General features: G+C 48.4%; 1 protein-coding gene across 1 annotated transcript in view; it reads left to right on the forward strand.

The window, feature by feature from the left end:
* The first annotated feature begins 544 nt into the window (after window positions 1-544).
* KIAA1549 (KIAA1549 ortholog) overlaps window positions 545-21,660 on the forward strand; it is a 152,152-nt gene continuing 131,036 nt past the window's right edge. Inside the window, exon 1 of the mRNA XM_086689024.1 lies at window positions 545-845. Within this exon, the coding sequence (XP_086545150.1) occupies window positions 689-845 (157 nt within the window). The 5' untranslated portion in view covers window positions 545-688. The remainder of the gene's footprint in view (window positions 846-21,660) is intronic.

Consider the following 21,660-nt stretch of genomic DNA (forward strand, 5'->3'; position numbering starts at 1 on the left):
TCCTACGAACGCCGGCGCCCCACTCACACCTGCTGCCCCGCACTGGACGGAGCAGAGCGAAGCCAGGCGCCAGAGGAGGAGCGAGAGGCCCGCCGCCCTCCGGGCTTGCCAGGTTTTCCGGCCCTGACCCCTCCTCGCCGGCCTGCCTCCCTCCCGGCGCCCCCGGGGGCGGAACGCGCGGGGCCACCCGGGCCGCGGGCCCCGGTGTTCGGGGCGGGGCGACGCCGGCCGCCGGCCGGGCCCAGGCCTCCCGCGCCCCCCCCACCCCGCACCTCCTCCCGGGAGGCGGGTCCTGGGGGAGACCCGGCACCCGCCCCGCGCGGCGCGGCCCCGGCGCGCCCCAGCTCCGCGCCCGCCGCCCGGCCGCCCCGCAGGCAGGCGCCCGGCCGGCCGGGAGGTGGTGCTCGCCTCCCCGCGCCCGGGCCCGCGCGTTGCCGAGCAGCGGCTCGGAGGCTCCGAAGGGGGCGGAGCGGCGAGGCCGGCGTGCGGCTGGCGGCCCCTGTCCGCGGTTCCGGCCCCCGGCCCGCCCCCGCCTCGCCGGCCTCCCTCCGCGCCGGTGCGCGGCGCCCCGTCCCAGCCGCAGCCGCAGCGGCCGCCCCTCCCGGGCCCGAGAGCGCCGAGCCGCGAGGCCGGGCCGGGGCGCCGGCCGGGACTGCCGGGGGCGCGGCGCCGACGCCGAGGCGCGGCCATGGAGGGGAAGACCCGCGCCGGGGTCGCGCTGGTCCCGGGGCCGAGCGGCCGCGGGCCTTCCGCCCGCCGCGCCCGCCGCCTCCGCCGCCGCCCGGGGCTGCTGCTCCCCGGCCTCTGGCTGCTGCTGCTGGCCCGGCCGGCCTCATGCGCCCCAGGTAAGCACCGCCGAGACCCTCGGGCCGCGACCCTGCCTTTTTTTATTGCTGTTATTTTCAAAATCGTGCTTTCCCCGCCCACCCTCTTTTATTCTCCACCGCTCCCTAGCCCTCCTTTCTTGAGATGCTTTTTCCATTCTTCTTGGGCCCAGCAAATAAGAGGCACGGCGAAAATAAAAGGAAAAAAGCGAACGGATTCTGGCCAGTCTTGCCAAAGGTCTGCAAAGCTCTCCTGGTATCCACGAAGCCGGAGGCGGGTCTGTGGCTTCTCCAAATGTGCCTTTATTTTCTCTGCAAAAGGCAGGCACTGAAATTGTATTTGTGCATGTTTCTATCAGTGTGGTATATCAAATGTTTGGGAATACTTTATTGTAGGGGCGAAGGGGCCCATTCGGGGTGTGTGCTTTGAGACGGCATTGCCTTAGTCCGAGTAGCCCGGCATCCCCCAGATGCAGGCAGGCTGGCGGTGTCCCCCAGTGCACCAGGACACAAAGAACATTCAAAGAAAATCTCTTGGAAAGCGCCCTGGCCATGGATCTTTCCAGGGAAATAGCTATTGCTCTTACTTCTGCAAATGCATCAGTACAATAGAGTGTGAAAATATTGTGATTCTTAAGTGTCAGGGCATGAAAGGAGTAAGGGTTGTTTTATAATAGATGCAGTTTACTGACTCTTCGGCAGCATGGTATTAAAAGGCGTCATTTATGAAGGAGCATGTGGGCGGGTTTTGTTGTTGAAATGATTTAATTCATATTGCTTGTCTGAAATGTTTATTTGTCCACCCTGAGCACACACACAGGATGGTCTGGAAACCATCTCTGAGCTGACACGCTCCAAGCTGGTGATTGGCCCGGCACACACACTCGACCACTTTGGGGGCAGAAAAGGAAAGGTGGAATGAGCAGCTCTGGGTGGAGGGCTTCTGCACGGTGAGCACAAGCAGAGCCACGGAATCTCCTCCGAATCCTCCCTTCTCATGGGAGCAGGGCCAAAGGACTGCCAAATGGCTTTGGAAGGAAATGGAACACATTTGAAGGTGTCCCTTGGACATCACTGTCGGAATTATAACCAGTGCCACATAAGGGATGGTGCAATAGAAACACAGGCAGGGACTTGAGGGATCATAGAATGGAACCACTCCCCTTACTACAGAGGAGACTGATACAGAGAATTGGCTTGGTCAAGGTCACTGGCTAGTTAGTGCAAACTCATTACTTTTCCATTTCCCCCCTACTGCCCCATGACCTCTAGGCTTATAGACACCTGAGGCCTCCACAAAGATTTCCCACAGCTGGGGGGGTGGGTGGGTAACCCTGCTTCAGGGAGCCACACCAGAGCATGGGCGACAGAACGGGTCTCTTGAAGGCAGTATACAGAGAGTGCAAGCAATTCGCCTGCCCTAGCCCGTCAGTTCTCATTAGTGCCTTCTGCCTATTCAGAGGAGAGGAGACTCGGGGCTTTCTGTGAGAAGAGATAATCATGAAGAGTGCCCTTGGCTTTAGTCGGCAAAGAAAGCCCATCTGATACCTGGCACACTAATCGTTTCCATTTACGCAGTGCGTCCTCTGTGCCAGATGCTGCATTTTGTAGACATGATCCAATCATGTCCTGAGTTCGGCACGATTATGCCCATTTTACAGATGAGGAAGCTAAGACTTCAGGAGTTTAGGTTAGTTTGATTCCACACTCTCTGCACTTAACTTCTGCACAGCTTCCCCGTGTGAGCGTGGCCATCGGGATGTACTTGTAGATGTGGTGGAGAGTAGAAGTAATTCTTTTGATAAATTTAAAGTATCTAGCTGTTTGCATTGTCCCTCTGTAACTTGTCTTTAGAAGTCATTCCTGTTTCCCATCAACCCCCAATGCAAACGTTCAAGTTGGAGATGTGAAGTTTATTATATTTCGGTGCTGGAGCTGACTTCACTGAAGTGGAGACTTCATCCTTTCGCTGATTTGTGTACCGGGCTCCTCGGGTTTGCATGGCTGCTTCTAGGCCAGGTGATAGAATCTCAACGCTAGAAGTGGAGGACATGGCGTCTGTCCTCAAGGATCCAGTTGGAAACCCAAAGCGAGTGCAGATCCCTGCGCAGACTTGTTGGCGGGCAGGAAGGCGTGGGCCATCCTTAGAGAAGACCTATCTTAAAGGTGGCCCCTGACCCCCTTGTTGAAGGCTGTGAGAAGCCACAGCGGTGGAGGCCTGGGCATGGCGAGTGCTGGTTGAATCCTGGGAAGAGGTTGCGTTTCACTTGTTTGGCCCACGTCTCCTCTGTGCCACTAGGACCCTCTGGCTCCTCGTCCTGAGTGTTGTCTTTTCACCATTAGAGTGGGGATGGGGGAGGCTTTGCTGAACCCTGCTGTGGTGGTTCTCCTTCTAAAGAGCGTTGTTCAGAAAGTGGCACGTCTTAATCCTGCATGGGATTTCCTGGGTTAGGCAGCAGTCTCGCTCGTGTGGCCGGCTGAAAACCATCTCCTTCGGCAGTCTTCTCATTAACCTCTGTTAAATGGAGTCCACCATTCAGTCTATATTTAAATTCCTGTGTTTTATTGATTTCTTGCCTACTTCTGTTTCATTCAGCATTTTGAATGTGCCCTTTTTTTTGTTTGTTTAAACATTTATAAGTTTGGTCTTGACTGTTCACTGTTGTGGAAACAACTTGTAGTACTTTGGACTTGCTTTTGAATGTATTTTTTAGGCGATCCCACGTCCACAGTATAAAAAGAAAGAATTGTGCTTCATTTCCTCATCTTATTCGGGGATAAGTCCTTAAAATAATAGTTACTATGAGTGTGATAATTTTGCTGAGAATTTGGAAATTACTAGAAGGTACAGAAAACAGATACTCATAATCCCATAGCCCATAGATAACACTAGGTTTTTTGTTGCTGTTCACATTAAAAAAGTGAAATGAAATATTTGCACAAATACATTTACTACTTTTTTCGCTCCTTATTTAATCTAAGCATTTTCCTATTCATTAAATATTGTTTGAAAACATGGTGTTCCATCCTAATAATTTCCTTAATTATTCTTTTATATTTCCAGCTTTTTTGGCTGTTATAAATAATGCTATGATGAATAGATATGTAGATAAGGCTTTGTCTGTATTTGTTGTCTGTATTTGTGTGTGTGTGTGTGTGTGTGTGTGTGTGTGTGTGTGTGTTTGGCATACATTTCTAGGAGGGGAGTTAGAATGTGATTTAAATCTAAGACCTACCAGGCTGAATCTTTGCATGTTTTGTTTAGGGTGCTCGGTGCACCTACGAGGTGCTTCGTAAGTGGTTGTTGAATGAATCAACTATTTCTGTAACGCTGTAACACTGAAATCCTAAAAATTTATGCAGTTGCCTCTCTTCATCGTCACCAGCATTGGGTATTATTTTTAAAACTTTTTTAAATTTTATTTTTTAAAATTTACATCCAAATTAGTTAGCATACAGTGCAACAATGATTTCAGGAGTAGATTTCTTAATGCCCCTTACCCATTTAGCCCCTCCCCCTCCCCCCACCCCTCCAGCAACCCTCAGTTTGTTCTCCATATTTATGAGTCTCTTCTGTTTTGTCCCCCTCCCTGTTTTTATATTATTTTTGTTTCCCTTCCCTTATGTTCATCTTAAAGTCCTCGTATGAGTGAAGTCATATGATTTTTGTCTTTCTCTGACTAATTTCACTTAGCATAATACCCTCCGGTTCCATCCACATAGTTGCAAATGGCAAGATTTCATTCTTCTTGATTGCCGAGTAATACTCCATTGTATATATATACCACATCTTCTTTATCCATTCATCCGTCGATGGACATTTGGGCTCTTTCCATACTTCGGCTATTGTTGATAGTGCTGCTATAAACATAGGGGTGCATGTGTCCCTCCGAAACAGCACACCTGTATCCCTTGGATAAATACCTAGTAGTGCAATTGCTGGGTCGTAGGGTAGTTCTGTTTTTAGTTTTTTGAGGAACCTTCATACTGTTTTCCAGAGTGGCTGCACCAGCTTGCATTCCCATATTTTTAAAACTTTTGTAAAATAAATTTGTAATTCCTTGCTTAAATTTTTTTTATTAGTTCTGGGTTGGGTATTTTTTTGTATATTTTGTATTTGTATTCTGTGAATTTTCTGTGTTTTTGATCACTAATGTGTTGGGTGTATATATTTACATCTTTATGAAGGGTAATGACCACTTGCTCTCATTTGTTGTACTTTCCCCTTCCTAATGCATTTTCTTTTAAATTTTTCATAATTTAGAAATGTGGAAGTTGTGATTATTTTGATTAGCAAAATCTGATTTTCTTTTTCTAACTTTTTTCATTGCATTTATTCTCATGGCTTGTTAAATTTTTATCTTAATGTACTTACTTTATTAGTCATTTTGAGGCGAGCATTTGTTGTGCTTTTTGAGCAATTTAGTATCCTATAAACAAAGACTTTAAATGTTTCACAGGTGTGATCCCTGGCCCTCCCGCATCAACATCAATCACTAAGGGATGTGGGGCTGCTTGTTAAGAATTTAGATTTCTGGGGCTCACCCTGGACGTATCTATATTAGAATCTTCGGTGGTGGTGCCTGGGAATCTTCATTTTTAACAAGTTTATAGCTGAGTTTTAGGCGCTTTAACTTTGGAACCACTGATCCAGATACTGTAATCCCAGAAGCTTAAAACTAATAGCATTTGGGGGGTACACACTTAATATCTTGCAATTGTCTTTTCATGATTAGAACGATTGATGGAAAATTGTGATGTTGAAATTGTTTTTTGTTCAGTCTTGTTCGCTTGGTTTTCTTTGAGATGGGAGTCCAAGGGCATAGAGGACTTCGTTTTAAATTCTCAGTCCTGGCCACTTGGGAACAGCTGCTACCTTCTTTGTCAGGAAATGCCTCGCTTAATCCTGAAAACAGAACCCAGCCAGGGAGTTGTTAAAATTCGCTGGGGACCTGGGAGTCACAGGTTGTCTATCAGTGCCCTGGGTGCTAGAGGCAGCTAGTTACCGTAATTACAATTATGATTAGGTTGATTTTCTCATATAGGAAGATGCTGCCATAACTGGTCTAATTTGTTTCCAAGTTGCGACCACCCACCTTCCATCAGCGGCTCACGTGATTTCTCTTCCATGTGCTCCAGCAGCGTGATTTGTTGGAAGGCACGTTGAACTGTGAGTTAGCAGACCCGAGTGTGGAGTGTGCTCTTTTCTGCTGATAACTTGCTTTGTGACCGTGGACAAGTTACCTTGTCCTGGGTTTCTTCATCATTGTAAGAAGAGGTCACTGAGATTGTCTCTAAATTCCCTTTTAGTTCTTATATTTCTTTTTTTTTTTTTAATTTTTTTTTTTCAACGTTTATTTATTTTTGGGACAGAGAGAGGCAGAGCATGAACGGGGGAGGGACAGAGAGAGAGGGAGACACGGAATTGGAAACAGGCTCCAGGCTCTGAGCCATCAGCCCAGAGCCTGACGCGGGGCTCGAACTCACGGACCGCGAGATTGTGACCTGGCTGAAGTCGGACGCTTAACCGACTGCGCCACCCAGGCGCCCCTTAGTTCTTATATTTCAAGTCCACATGTTGGATACCTTGGAATGAGCTTGTTACAGACAGCGACAGTCCTGTGAATGGTGTTGTGAATGTTGGCGAATGTTTGTGTCACTCTCTCCCTGTCCTGTCGTTCTAGCCCAGTGACTTGCTCAAGGCAGTTCATTCCATTCTTCTTTTTTATTTTATTTTATTTTTTTTTTAATTTTTTTTTACAACGTTTATTTATTTTTGGGACAGAGAGAGACAGAGCATGAACGGGCGAGGGGCAGAGAGAGAGGGAGACACAGAATCGGAAACAGGCTCCAGGCTCTGAGCCATCAGCCCAGAGCCCGACGCGGGGCTCGAACTCACGGACCGTGAGATCGTGACCTGGTTGAAGTCGGACGCTTAACTGACTGCGCCACCCAGGCGCCCCTCCATTCTTCTTTTTTAAAAAAAATCCTCAGGGCGCCTGGGTGGCTCAGTCAGTTGAGTGTCTGACTTCGGCTCAGGTCATGATCTCGTGGTTCATGGGTTCAAGCCCCGCATTGGGCTCTGTGCTGACAGCTCAGAGCGTGGAGCCTGCTTTGGATTCTGTATCTCTCTGCCTCTCCCTTGCACGCGCTCTCTCTCTCTCTTTCTCACAAATAAAAATAAAACATTAAAAAAAAAATTTTTTTAAATCCTATAACCACCTGCATCTCCACCCCTGGGACACATACTTTGCTCTCTCGTGGTCTTTTTCTTTGTCTCTTCCTTTTATCCATCTTCAGTGATAATGCTTCAGGTGTGCTAGTGCTGTGGCTTAGAGCTTTAGGCATCGCTTCTCCTCATTAGTGAAAATCTAACCTTGCTACTCACTGTGAACGTGTGGTCCACAGACCAGTACCGTCACCATCTGGTAGCTTGTTAGAAATGCAGAATCTTGGGGCGCCTGGGTGGCTCACTTGGTTAAGCATCCAATTCTTGATTTCAGCTCAGGTCATGCTGTCATGGTTCGTGGGTTTGAGCCCCGCATAGGGCTCTGTGCTGACAGAGTGGATGGAGGCTGCTTGGGTTTTCCTCGTACTCCCTCTCTCTCTCTGCCCCTCCCATGCGTGCACATGCTCGCTCTCTCTCAAAATAAATAAATAAACTTAAAAAAATAAAAAGAAATGCGGAAAGAATCTCAAGTCCCACCCCAAACCTTCTGAGTCAGAATCTGCAATTTCACAAGATCCTTAGGCGATTTCGTACATACACTTGAAGTTGGGGAAGCTCAGGGCTAAGAGGTAATGCCTCCTGTTCCAACCATCTGGGAATAAGTGGTGTTAGATCACTGGCGCCTGAGTCAGCCCAGACTGCTCTGGAGCCAATCCAGATTTTCAGAGACCTTGAGATACACCTGCCTTAGGGATTGAATCTATGTGCATAGTGTGTAAGAGCCCTATTGCATTTGACCAGGGAACTTTAGCACAAAACGGTTCACTAGACCTGCCCTGGTTTCTAACCCATTCGTTTATTACGGACATTTGGCTGGGAGTGAAAATACTGAAATACTACCACACCAGTCCGTAAATAGCTGCTATACTGAGCATCTCCAACCCTTCAAGTGCCTGGGGCCTCCATGCCCTCCCTCAGGCACTCAGGATTTGTAGACATTGAAGGTCAGCGCTGAAGGGCTTTCCAACCCCAGGGTGCACTTTGTGGTGACAGACCAGCAGCCTGCAGAGGACCATCTTCCACTTTGGGGTGGGGGTGGGGGGTTGCTGTGTGCGTTCAAGGAGTGAAATAAGGCGGAAAGTTGGGGGAAGGTAAAAGGGGGGGTGGAAAGGCAGGGGCTTCTTGTGCAGTTAGGAAATAGGAGTAATGCGACACTGTGGGGCTAAAGGAGGTGGTGGAAAGGGGGCAGTGAGGGCGGGAGGGAGAAATGGGGGGCTGCTCTGGAAACAGACATTGGGGAGGGGATAGCTTTGTGGAGAGAGGTGGACAAGATGATCTTTTGGGAGGATGGCAAGCAGGGGTGGGATTCGGGGGCTTGAGAAAACACAACTGGTTTGTAGAGGAGCCTGGCAAGAGGTGAAGGCACTAATTGCCAGGCAGTGGCGGGGGCCTGGGGAAGTCGGAAGGCCAGTCTTGGTAGCAGGCCGGGTGAGTGCCCTCTGCTTGCTGCTTTAGCAGCCCTGGGTGGCCCAGAGCCTTGGCGACAGTGTCCCAGGGTTGTCTCCTGGCATGTCTTGGCTCGAGGTGGGCCTCAGGAGCCCCCCACCTCCTGGTGATCGACAGAGTCATTTAGAAGCGGTCTTTGCTTCTTTCTTTGTTCTCCTGTCTCCTGTTTGGGCCTGTGGAAGGAACCCTTCATCCCTATCGTTTTGGGTGCTAGGATTAACTTTGGAGCCAGACAGCCTGAAGGGCTGCGTTAAAACGCTGGGTAAATACCGCTGGGGAGCTTTCAAAGGGGGAAAGCCTCAAACACACAAAACAAACCATCTGCCGAAGCCAGCTTTGAGGGGAACTTGGGCAAAGCCCAGGAGACAGGTGTGAACGGGTGGTGAGAAGGCGCTAGGCCTTTGCTGCTCCAGGTGTGGTCCAGAGACAAGCAGCATCAGCAGCCCCTGGGAGCTTGTTAGACAGGAAGTCTCTGGCCCCACCCCAGGTCTACCGAATGTACCTGTTACCAGCATCTCGCGGGGATTTGTACGCACAGTAAGGGCTGAGAAGCTCCGGCCTCGGCTGTTTCTCATTGAGGTTGGGTGCATTTCAGACATTTTTAGTTGTTACCTAATTACTGAGGAGTCTTTAACTTGTAAACAGCCCCGATTTTATTTTATTTTATTTTATTTTATTTTATTTTATTTTATTTTATTTTATTTTATTTTATTTATTGTATTTTTTGTTTTGTTTTATTTTATTTTTATTAAAAAAATTTTTTTTAATGTTTTTATTTATTTTTGAAGGAGAGAGAGACCGAGCATGAGCAGGGGAGGAGCAGAGAGAGAGAGGGAGACATAGAATTTGAAGCGGGCTCCAGGCTCTGAGCTGTGAGCACAGAACCCGATGCAGGGCTCCAACCCACGAACCATGAGATCTTGACCTGAGCCGAAGTCGGACGCTTAACTGACTGAGCCACCCAGGCGCCCCAAAACAGCCCCGATTTTAAAGTTGCTTGGGAAAACTGAGGCAGGGAGCTGTAGCACGTTCAGAGCTGAGCCGGTGTCTGGCTGGACGTGCACGTCACAGAGCTGGTTCTGCTCCGTGTCTCCCCACGGGCCCTGAGCGTATTTGGAAGCCTTTTGCCTGGCCCTTAATTTCTCTGTGCTGATAGCAAGGGTCAGGGAGGGAGGCTGCCGACGATTACAAAAGCACGTGGAGGTGGCTGAAGCAAACAGGTGTCAAAGCTGACGTGGAGGTGGCAGCAACCCGAGCGTCTGTCAAGAGGTGAACGGATTAACAAAATATGGCTTATCCTTACAATGGAATTATTCCTTCTTAAAAAAGAAGGAAATTCGGACACGTGCTGCACCACGGATGGACCTTAGGGAGATACGCCCGTCACAGGAAGACAAAAACTGTAGGGTTCCATTTCTTTGAGGTGCCCAGAGTTGTCAGAGTCGTGGAGACAGAAAGTAGGACGGTGGTTGCCAGGGACTGAGGGGAGGGGGGCAAAGGGGAGTTAGTGTTTCACGGGCTCCGCGAGATGGAAAGTGTTCTGGAGACCGGTCGCACGACGGTGTGAACATACGTCACATTACCGAATTGTACACTTAGAAGTGGGTGGTTAATACTTTTTTTTTTTTAAACCACAATTATTAAAAAAAGAAAAAACAACCCAAGGTGAGACTGGGTGAGGACTAGCTAGTTGGGTGGGGGTCTGGGGGCAGGGCAGGAGCACACAGCAGGTGTTCACCGTGGGGACAGGTGGGCCGAGGTGACAGGCTGGGGTGAAAGGGCTTCTGCAGACCATCAGTGGCCAGATCTGGATTGGGGCAGGGGGACGTGTCAGTGTCTGGTGGCCAGGAGAGGGCTCATAGCCCTTGCACTTGGCTTACGGCACCGGCTAGGATCTCAGGCCTCTCTGCCTCAGGACTGCTTCGCTTCACCCTTGACCTCTCCTCTCACCCTTTATCTCTCCCCTCACCTCACCTGTCCCCTCACCTTTACCTCTCCCCTCACCCGTCACCCCTCACCTCACCCATCACCCCTTACCTCTCCCCTCACCCCTCACCCCACCCATCACCCCTCATCTCACCCTTTACCTCTCCCCTCACCCCTCACCCGTCACCCCACCCGTCACCCCTCACCTCACCCTTTACCTCTCCCCTCACCCCACCCGTCACCCCTCACCTCACCCTTTACTTCTCCCCTCACCCGTTGCCCCTCACCTCACCCTTTACCTCTCCCCTGACCCCACCCTTTACCTCTCCCCTCACCCATCACCCCTCACCCCACCTCACCCTTTACTTCTCCTCACCCCCCCACCTCACCCGTCACCCTTCACCTCACCCTGTACCTTCCCCTTACCCGTTGCCCCTCACCTCACCCTTTACCTCTCCCCTCACCCGTTGCCCCTCACCTCACCCTTTACCTCTCCCCTCACCCATCACCCCTCACCTCACCCTTTACCTCTCCCTCACCCTTTTACCTCTCCCCTCACCCGTCACCGCTCACCTCACCCTTTACCTCTCCCCTCACCCGTTGCCCCTCACCTCACCCTTTACCTCTCCCCTCACCCGTCACCCCTCACCTCATCCTTTATCTCTCCCCTCACCCATCACCCCTCTCCTCACCCATCACCCCTCACCTCACCCATCACCCCTCACCTCACCCATCACCCCTCACCTCACCCATCACCCCTCACCTCACCCTTTACCTCTCCCCTCACCCTTTACCTCTCCCCTCACCCATCACCCTTCACCTCACCCTTTACCTCTCCCCTCACCCGTTGCCCCTCACCTCACCCTTTACCTCTCCCCTCACCCTTTACCTCTCCCCTCACCCTTTACCTCTCCCCTCACCCATCACCCCTCACCTCACCCATCACCCCTCTCCTCACCCATCACCCCTCTCCTCACCCATCACCCCTCTCCTCACCCATCACCCCTCCCCTCACCCATCACCCCTCTCCTCACCCATCACCCCTCACCTCATCCATCACCCCTCACCTCACCCATCACCCCTCACCTCACCCATCACCCCTCACCTCACCCATCACCCCTCTCCTCACCCATCACCCCTCACTCCACCTCACCCTTTACTTCTCCCCTCACCCCCCACCCGTCACCTCACCCCACCTCACCTGTCCCCCTTCACCCGTCACCCTTCACCTCACCCTTTATCTTCCCCTCACCTGTTGCCCCTCACCTCACCCTTTACCTTTCCCCTCACCCGTCGCCCTTCACCTCACCCTTTACCTCTCCCCTCACCCATCACCCCTCTCCTCACTCTTTACCTCTCCCCTCACCCATCACCCCTCACCTCACCCATCACCTCTCACCTCACCCTTTACCTCTCCCCTCACCCATCACCCTTCACCTCACCCTTTACCTCTCCCCTCACCCATCACCCTTCACCTCACCCTTTACCTCTCCCCTCACCCATCACCCTTCACCTCACCCTTTACCTCTCCCTTCACCCGTTGCCCCTCATCTCACCCTTTACCTCTTCCCTCACCCATCACCCCTCTCCTCTCACCTCTCCCTTTACCTCTCCCTTCACCTCTCCCTTCATCTCACCTCACGGCACCATCTGTGTATTATTGAATGTTTTTCTCCTGGGCAGCTGTTTGATGGAGGATGGGATGGGGGACTGGACTGGGGGTATAGGATTGGAGTTTTCGACTTGGGCCTAAATAGAGGCTGAATAGAGCCTTAGGACTTTGTAAAATCAGATTCTTCTTCCTAGTCCTTGGAATGAGGCATTTATTTATTTTCAAGTATTTTATTCATTTTTGAGGGAGAGAATTCCAGCAGGGGAGGGGCAGAGAGAGGGGGGTATGGAGGATCCAAAGCAGGCTCTGTGCTGACAGCAGACAGCCCGATGCAGGGCTTGAACTCACGAACCGTGAGATCATGACCTGAGTCGAAGTTGGACGCTCAGCTGACTGAGCCACCCAGGCACCGCTGGAAACGGGGCTTTTAAATATTTGTATGCATTTTCAGGATTATAGTAGCTTTGTTGGTTTTTTTCCCGATTATAAAAATATTATGTGTTCATGGCAATAATGTGTATGTACTGTTCCCTCTGCCTAGAACATTCTTATCTCTGATATTATCTGCATGGTTTACTGCATCCCTTCAGGTCTGCTCAGATCTCATGCGGTCAGGGAGGCTTTCTCTAACTAAGTTTTAAAAATTCAGTAACCTCCTTCATAATTCCTTGCTCCTGATTCTGCTTTATTTTTCTCCATGGTGCTTATCCCCATGTTGCATATGTCTGTTTATTTGCTGTCTCCATCCACTAGACAGCAGGCTTCATCAGGGCAGACTTTACCTGTGTCCCTCTGTGTGGTTTGCTCATTCACTCTTCAACGCTTTCTTTTTTTTTTGTTTTTTTTAAAAAAAAATTTTTTTTCAACGTTTATTTATTTTTGGGACAGAGAGAGACAGACCGTGAACGGGGGAGGGGCAGAGAGAGAGGGAGACACAGAATCGGAAACAGGCTCCAGGCTCTGAGCCATCAGCCCAGAGCCTGACGCGGGGCTCGAACTCACGGACCGCGAGATCGTGACCTGAGCTGAAGTCGGACGCTTAACCGACTGCGCCACCCAGGCACCCCACTTCAACCCTTTCTTGAGTGACTGGCCACTGTGGCGGGTCCTGGGGATACATCGGGTTGACTGTATGCTGTGTCACTACGTGATAAGCACAGGAAGGAATAGAGAGCAGAGAGAGGGCTTGGGAGTGAGGAATTGAAGTTTTAATCTGGGTGGTTAGGGAGGCCTCATTGAGAAGGTGAGTCTATTAGTTCGCTGGAGTGTGCCATAACAAAATGCCACCAACTGAGTGGCTTAAACAACAGTTTATTGGCACATGGTTCTCTGAAATCTAGAAGTCCCAGATCTAGGTCGGCAAGACCATGTACCCTCTGAAGGCGCTAAGGGAGGGCGTTTCCAGGCATGTCCCCTATTCCTTGGCTTGTGGCCGTAAGCCTCTGATCCTCACGTGGCCTTCTCCCTGTGCGCATGCCTGTGTTCAGATTTCTCCTTTTTACAGGGACAGTTCCATTGGATTAGGGGCCATCCTCCTCTTCCACTATGACCTCATCTTAACTAATCACATAAGGTCACATTCTGAGGTATTGGGGGTTGGGACTTCAACATAGGAATTTGGGGAGGACTCAGTTCACCCATGATGATGACATTTAATCAAAGATTTGAAGGAGGTAAGCACATAGGCCAAGCAGGTATTTAGGGAAACTGTTCCCAGCAGACGAAGTAGCCAGCGTAAAGGCGGGAGTATGCCTGGTGTTGGGGGATGGGGAGGAGGCCCAGATGCTCAAAGGTGAGTAGGTGGGGGTGGGGATCAGCAGGTGCGCAGGTGGGTGCTGGGGGTAGAGGAAGTGGGCGCTGGGATGGAGCTTCGTGGGCCCTCACAAGGGCTTGGGCATTACTCCAGGTGAGGTGGGAAGCAGTGGGAGGGTTTTGAGCAGAGGAGCGATATGATGAAGCTTCAAATGTAAAGTCGATTGCACATTAAATGGATTCAGATGGTACAAAAAGATGTACGTTGGAAAGTGAAAATCGCTAAGAGATAACCATTATGACATTTTGGTGGTTTTCCTCTCAGACTTCTTTTTCACACGTACAAGCACATACACATACACGCAAAGTAATGGTATCATCCTCGCCATGTTGTTTGCTAACTTGCTTTTTTGCACTTCACACTTTATCATCGAATCTTTACGTTGTTAGGAAATGTAGATCCACATTATGATTTTGTTTGACGCTGTGGATGTTCTATACTTTATTTAGCCCGTTCTCCGTTCGTGGGTAATTCTGTGGCTTTCAGCTTTTGCTGTGATAAAAGACACTGCTGTGAGCATCTTTGTATATCTGCCTTTACGTACTTTTCTAATTATTTCCTTATAGGATGGATAAATTCCCAGAGATAGAATTGCTGGACCAGGCAGTATTTGTATATTAACATTTGATACATATTGCCAAATTGCTCTCTAGAAAAGTTGAAGCAAGCTACCTTCTCTCTAGCAATGATTCAGAGTACGGGTTTTGCTTCTACGACCTCCATCATACAGGCTGTTACCAATCTTTATTATCTTTGCCCGACTCCTTTACAGTTGCATTTCTTTGATTGCTAATTGGCATTGGGGACTGTCAGCTGAGGCCCCCTTTGCACTCCTTTCTCTGCTTCTATCCTGCAGAAATCTCCGGGCTGAGCTGGGAATGATGAACAATACCCAACAATTAGAGAGTGCTAGGCATATGCCAAACATCGTGCTAGGCACAGTGTATCTTTTTTTAATCTAGACACTATCTCCGGGAGGTGGGTGCTGTTATGATCTCCATTTTACAGATGAGAAGGCAAGATCAGAGAGGTTCACTAATTTGCTCAAGATCACACAACTAGTGAGAGCCTTCCTACTCCTGAGGTGGGGATGTGTACCCCAGCCAGGGTTTCCTTCGCTCTGGGTCCACGCTAGAGAATGACTCTACCATTAAAACGTCTACTCAAGAGGTTTTGCTTGCTTGGTGCAGTGAACTCTGTGGATGGAGCGTTGCAGTCGGGGTCACCTGTGGCCCCTGCCCGTGACAGAAGCCCTAGCTGTGCGGGCATGCCTAAGGCCCCCCACAGTGATAGAAATGAGGCTGGACCCAAAAGTCAAAGGCACAGACAAGGCTTTATTGCGACTACAGCTTCGGCCGAAGGGAGACACAGCGCTAACTTAGAGTAGGGGAAGCGCTGCTTGGATGGAGACCGTTCCCTTCCCCTGATTGGTTGGAAGGGCCTTGTCCTGATTGGTCGACATTAGTAGGCAACGGAGGCAGCTTATTGGTGCTTTTTGGAGCCGGGTCCTCTAGTTCAAGCGCGACTTGTATGTGAGGTTGGCCTTCTCCGACTTGTATGTGAGGTTGGCCTTCTCCGTAAGAGAGGTGTGTTTAACAGCCAGCAGAAAGCGCCCCCGGTGCTTGATGTTTTTCACTCGGGTCTTGTTCCCTTGGTCCCTGACAGCCTCACATAGAAGGTGCTCACCATATTGGTTACTCGGAATGAAGGAAGAGGCTTTTGAAAGTTACAGTGGTGCGTGGAAGTGTCGTTTTGTTTGATCCCAGCAGATTACAAATGAGAAAGTTTAAAAATAAAAAGTTTCAGAAAGTTAATATTATGAGCCTAGCCTGTATTCCCTGTCTTCCAGCCCAGAGAATAATATTTTTCTTAACACCAAGTGACATTTTTGTACTCCATTTCCTCTCTCGCGTTCTGGATCGGATCCTTGTGGGTTTGATAATATTTCTACTTTGTTTCGACTACACTTTTTTTCTGTGGTTTGTTTCTGACAGCAAAGCGTGTGGTTGTAATACATTCTCTTTGCTGGTAAATCGGTGTCGACCACTGGTTTAAAATCAATTTCTCATTAACTTTGAAATTTCGGTGGGAGTAAGTTGATGCCTTAAAAGAAATATCTTGTTCAAAACTCAACCGGTGCACCTCACTGTCCTGCTTCCATTGTTTTATATGCCCAAGGCCTTTCTAGTTCTTCACAAAATACAGCGTATTAAAACCTGGAGTTCTTGCCTGGATCTGGTGTTAAAGTTTAACCTTCTAAATAATATCAAGAAATCTTAGGCCTGAAGCTGTCCTATTTTTTTTTTTTTCATCACAGTTTATATTGATTTTACTCATTGACAAGCTTCAAGTTCCTCTTCTCCCTCTTTGCAATTCAGGATTCACTTCTTCCTGAGAGGAAAACCACATGTAGAATATGTATTCTGTCAGGATAAGCTGGTCGTGCTGCGGAAACAACCCCCAAATCTCAGCAGATTTCAACGTGTGGCTTCAGACTCCACCATGCTGTTACTTCCCTTTATCTCTTTCCTGTACCTTTTGCATTTTGTGTAGTTCTGGAAATTTCTCCATTCCATCTTTGTCTTGGGGTTTCCAGTGCCAGAATGCATGCCTGGAGGTAGACCGGTTATATGGAGGTCCCATTCATCATACATGTGTGCATTTGCCAGCTGACATTTTCTGAGCTCTCACCACCATGTGCTAGATGTTGGGATACTAAAATAAATATGGCAGTCAGTCATGACCCTCAAGGAACTCAGTCAAGTAGGAGAGATGGTCCTATACATAAATAACTATACAACAGCATGGTTATTGCTGTAATAGAGGATGCAGTGATGATACAAAGGAAGCAATAAGGATCAAGGAACTGTGTGGGATATTGTGTTTTTAAGGTGGGATTTAAGATTGGAGCATTCTTTTAGTGCTAAAGAGGAGCATTGTTCAGTCATCTCTTGCTGCGTAACAATCACCCCCAAACTGAATGGCTTGAAACAATAATGATCTATTATTTCTCATGATTCTGTGGGTCAGGAATTTGGACAAGGCTCAGATGGGTGATTCTTCTCCCTGTAGCCATTAATTGGGCTGTTGGTGGTTCGTACCGGGATTGGGCTGCAAGGTTTAAGAGGGTTTCACTCATGTGTCCAGTTTCTTGGTGCTCCATATGCCCTCCCTCTCTCTTCTCATGTGACTGTCTTGGGCTTTCTCAAAGCATAGTGGCCTCAGGGCAGTAGGACTTCATATTTGGCGGCAGCCTTCCAGGAGGGATGAAGCAGAAGCTGCCAGTTCTCTTAAGATCCTGAGCTTGAAAGTTACCCAAAGAAGCCAGACTGTCGACGATAGCCAAAGTCTGGGAAGAGCCCAAAGAAGCCAGGCTGTCGACAATAGCCAAAGTCTGGAAACACCCTGAATGTCCATCAACAGATGAATGGATAAAGATGTGGCATCTACATACACTGGAATATCACTCGGCGATCAAAAGGAATGAAATCTTGCCATTTGCTATAACGTGGATGGAGCTAGAATGTATTATGTGAGCAAAATAAGTCAGTTAGAAAGACAAATATATGATTTCACTCATATGTGGAATTTGAGAAACTTAACAGATGATCACAGGGGAAGGGAAGAAAAAAGATCAAAACAGAGAAGGGGACAAACTATAAGAGACTCTTAAATACAGAGAACAGACTGAAGGTTGCTGGTGGGGTGTTGGGTGGGGGGATGGGCTAAATGGGTGATGGGCATTAAGGAGGGTACTTGTTGGGATGAGCACTGGGTATTATACGTAAGTGATGAATCACTAAGTTCTATTCCTGAAATGATTATTACACTATATGTTAAATAACTTGGATTTAAATAAAATTAAAAAAATTAAAAAGAAGCAGCCACAGTGTTGACTCTTTTGCATATTGTTGGTCAGAACAACTCACAAGACCAGCCCAGACTCAAGGGGCAGGAGGGAATAGGAACTACGCATTGATGGATGGAATAGCATACACTTATGAATTGATGGTGGTCACCTTTGGAGATTACTACAAGCCCAAAATGGTTGAAAATGAAGAGGAAATGGAAAGGTACCATTACTGGAGCGAGTTCTCAGAGTGGACAGAAATAAATGATAATAACAATAGGCATGATAACAGCTAAGTAATATTTAATGTACATTTCCCATATGCCGGGCATTCTTGTAGGTGCTCAACATGTATTAATTGTGTTAATTTATTTAATTCTGACAAACAACGATTAACTCCCTTTCACAGATGAAGAAGTCAGCAGCATCCAAGGAGATAAGTAACTTGCCTCAGGTCACACAGCTAGTAACGGGGTCGGGGGGTGGGAGGAGGGATTCAGACTCCTTGGGCAGGAAAGATGGCGCCTCTTCTACGGAGGCAGGTGGGAGGGAAAGAGTGGTGGGTGCTGGTGAGGCTGGGAGGATCATGCTGTTGAGGAAGTTAATGCCCGATGGTCTCTTTTTCTTTTTGATGGTGCTGTGATTATCATTTAAGTGTGACGCGGCAGGAGCACTTTGGGCTCCATGAAAAAATTGTTTGATTGTAGTATCTGTGCATCACGACAGAAGGAGGAGAGCAGGAAACTCTGAAGGGATTGTTGAGTGGTTAAGGGCCTACGCAGGTGAGGACCACTTGTGTGCCGCAGCACACTCCCTTGGCCCTGTGGGGGTTTCTGTGGCAGGTAGAGAAGGTACACTGTGGGGCTGATCCCAGAGTGGCTCTGTGAACCCATGATAAAAGTCTCCTAGATCCATTTTCTGTCCAGCTGCTGGGACTGCCTCAGTCTCCCGAGAATTCCCCAGTGCTCTCAGCAGCATTTCCATCATAGACTTGAAGAGTGTCAAGCGACTCCCTGCGACCTTACAGATGTTCTTTGCTCTTTCATTGGGTGCCTATTCAAGGTCCCCTTCAAGTGCCAAATGTCCAGTCTTGAGCCTGCTCCTAGGACAACTTAGAATGGGATTTTACCTGTGCTCCTGGAGGAGACTCCACTGTGTTTTGGTGGAGGGCAGGATGTGGGGATTGATTGCCACCTGGATCAGAGCCAAGGGCAGATGGCTCCTGCTCTTCAGGCTGTACTGCTGGCCTGCAAGGGGCCCGTCTGTCCACAGAACTACACGGAGAGAGGTTATGATGAACTTCCGGAAGAGACTGCACTTTGTGTCCCATCCACCTTTTTGCCCATATCGTGGGATCTGTAGTGCTCCTGCAATTTCCCAGTGTTTATCATTCACGTTCTTAGAGATTTTGATTCATGAGAGTATGTCTTCCGAATAGCTTGATCTCTTTGGAAAATCCAGAAGGCACCTCCACATGTCTGTCGAGTCCTGCAGCGCCTGAGAAAGCGTTTCTTGAGAAAAGCACACTCAATATGGAAGGAACAGCTTTACCCCAGAAGGTTCCAGATAAACTGTGAGGTGCCTGCCATTGCACCTTGGGCTCCAGCCTGGGGTGTCTGGGAGGTTCAGCCCCTTGCTGGTGTTGGAAACATTTTAATCTGTATTTTTTGACGTATCACGCTATCTGATAAGCCACAGGGCTCCAGGGGACAAATTCTGTTTCTCCTGGACCCCAGTGGCCCAGTGAGCCTTCGACCAGTTGGAGTGGGGACATCACTCTAATTCCTGCTTTGATTTGTCTATCTTGGATTAAGTTCTGTGTAAGCTGAAACCTCAAACGCGACCAGATCTTATCCATGTCATGGGATCAGCAGTCTTCTTGGCCTCTGCCCTGTAGTCCTGAGAACTGACCTGAAACCATGCGGCCATGGCATTTGCTATTGAACATGGGTAGTCCTCAAAGCTCGTGTTTAAAGAAGGGTCATATCTGATTCAGAGGCACGGTTCCCTGCAGTTGCTCTGTGATCATTACAAGTGAGGGTGGCTCATGCCCTTTGACACAGCAGGTCAGCTCCTAGGAATTTAACTGACTTACGACTCTTTGATGGTAAAATTTACATAACTCTGTAAATACATTTGTTAATGGATCCTCTAATCAAGAAAAATTAATGTCTAACAACATAAATTTAAATCTTATTTTGCAACCAAACTTTCAAGACCTATTTCATGCTAAAATAACTGATAGCCAATGTCAGGGTTAAAAACAATCATAACAAAGATTATATTTTCTCCATTTACAAGATATGGGTTTTAACTGCAGGCTTTTTATGGGAAATAAATGTAAAGACCTTTGACCCTGTGCTGTTTGGGCCTCTCCACCATGATCCCTCACTCCCTTTTCCCCCATAGTGTAAATCCCATTAGAATCATCTTTTTATTCCATGATGCCCAACACAGTGTCTTGTACTAGTAAGTGAGTGAGTGAATGAATGGGTGCATGGTACTTTTTCTAGTTGTTCATGGTCATGATTTGTGGTATTCTTTTAGTTTTTTGTTTTTTTTTTTTAATTTTTAAATGTTTATTTTTGAGAGAGAGACAGAGTGTGAACAGGGGAGAGGACACACACACACACACACACACACACACAGAATCTGAAGCAGGCTCCAGGCTCCGAGTTGTCAGCACAGAGCCCAACACAGGACTCGAATCCACAAACTGTGAGATCATGACCTGAGCCCAAGTCGGACGCTCAACCAACTGAGCCACCCAGGCACCCCAGAAGTACAGTTCTAAATGACAGTCCCAGGTGAAGTTGTCATCATGGGAAGTATGTGACAGATTGTAAAATAGTTCCTGAGTTAGAGAACTTTACAGCTGGGAAGTTATGTAAATAATCACATATATATGTCAATTTCTACTTCTGTGGCCTTGACAAGATGCCCCAGGGCCTGCATCTTCAGGATCCAGACTGTAGGAGTGGTGACTGTTCCTTCAGGGCAGAGCCAGCAGGATGAGTTTTAGCCTTTTTATTATTCTGTCAAGATTCAGATTTGGGGGAGAGAGCCCGCGGCTTAGGATTGGTGCCCATTCCTTGGCCAGGAGAGAATGGGCATCTTGGGCAACCGATGTTCCTAGATCATAAACCATGGTGGAGGCAGCGTTCCCCAAGGCAAGACTGGGGGAGGCTGAAACCACCGTCCGCTCCCATGTTCTGCGTGTGTGAGGCCTGCAGGTGCCAATGTGCAAAACCATAATCAGAGATAAACATGCATGGATATCCAGAGGAAAACACTCATGCAAAGATGAGAAAAGGCAGAAATATGCATTAATAGACATTTTCACAAATACAAAATATGCAGACACATCAGTATATCAAGAAGCATTGTGTGTACAAGTATCCAGGTTAATAGCAGTATGTACTAAGATGCACATGTAGATATATATACGTGGAAATACATGTATAAGTACAGACACACTTTCATGTAGATGCCCATGGTGGAGTGCATGGGTGCTTGGAGAGAAAATGAACAGCAGAAGAAAGACCGAATAGTAGAAGGTGGATAAAGGAGAGAGAGTAGAGGGGCAATGGAAATAAAGAGGAGACGGCAAATGATATGGGGGGTGAGTTGGGTTGAGGGTTACGTGCTTTAACAAAGTAGCTGGTATGGTCAAGGTTTAGAAATTGACTTTGGATTTCTGCAGTATTCTTTGTAAGCCTCTTGGCTCGTGTCCTCGTTAGTGTGTTCACTAAGTTTGTTTGATCAGAAGGGCAATGTGATGCCCCAGATGGCAGTCTTCCTGTTCCGTCTTCATTTTCTGCGGTCTGCCTGTGTTAATGTCCTCTTCCCCCTTTCCTGCCTCATTTTCTGCCTTTCCTCCTACCACACTGTCCTGGCCATATGGTCATTCCCCATAAGGGGAACCATGTTGAGTTCTTTTGTGCATCTGTGCCTTTTTTA

The sequence above is a fragment of the Puma concolor genome, chromosome A2 (assembly GCF_028749965.1).
Source record: "Puma concolor isolate L17-30 chromosome A2, mPumCon1.1.hap2, whole genome shotgun sequence".
NCBI lineage: Eukaryota > Metazoa > Chordata > Mammalia > Carnivora > Felidae > Puma > Puma concolor.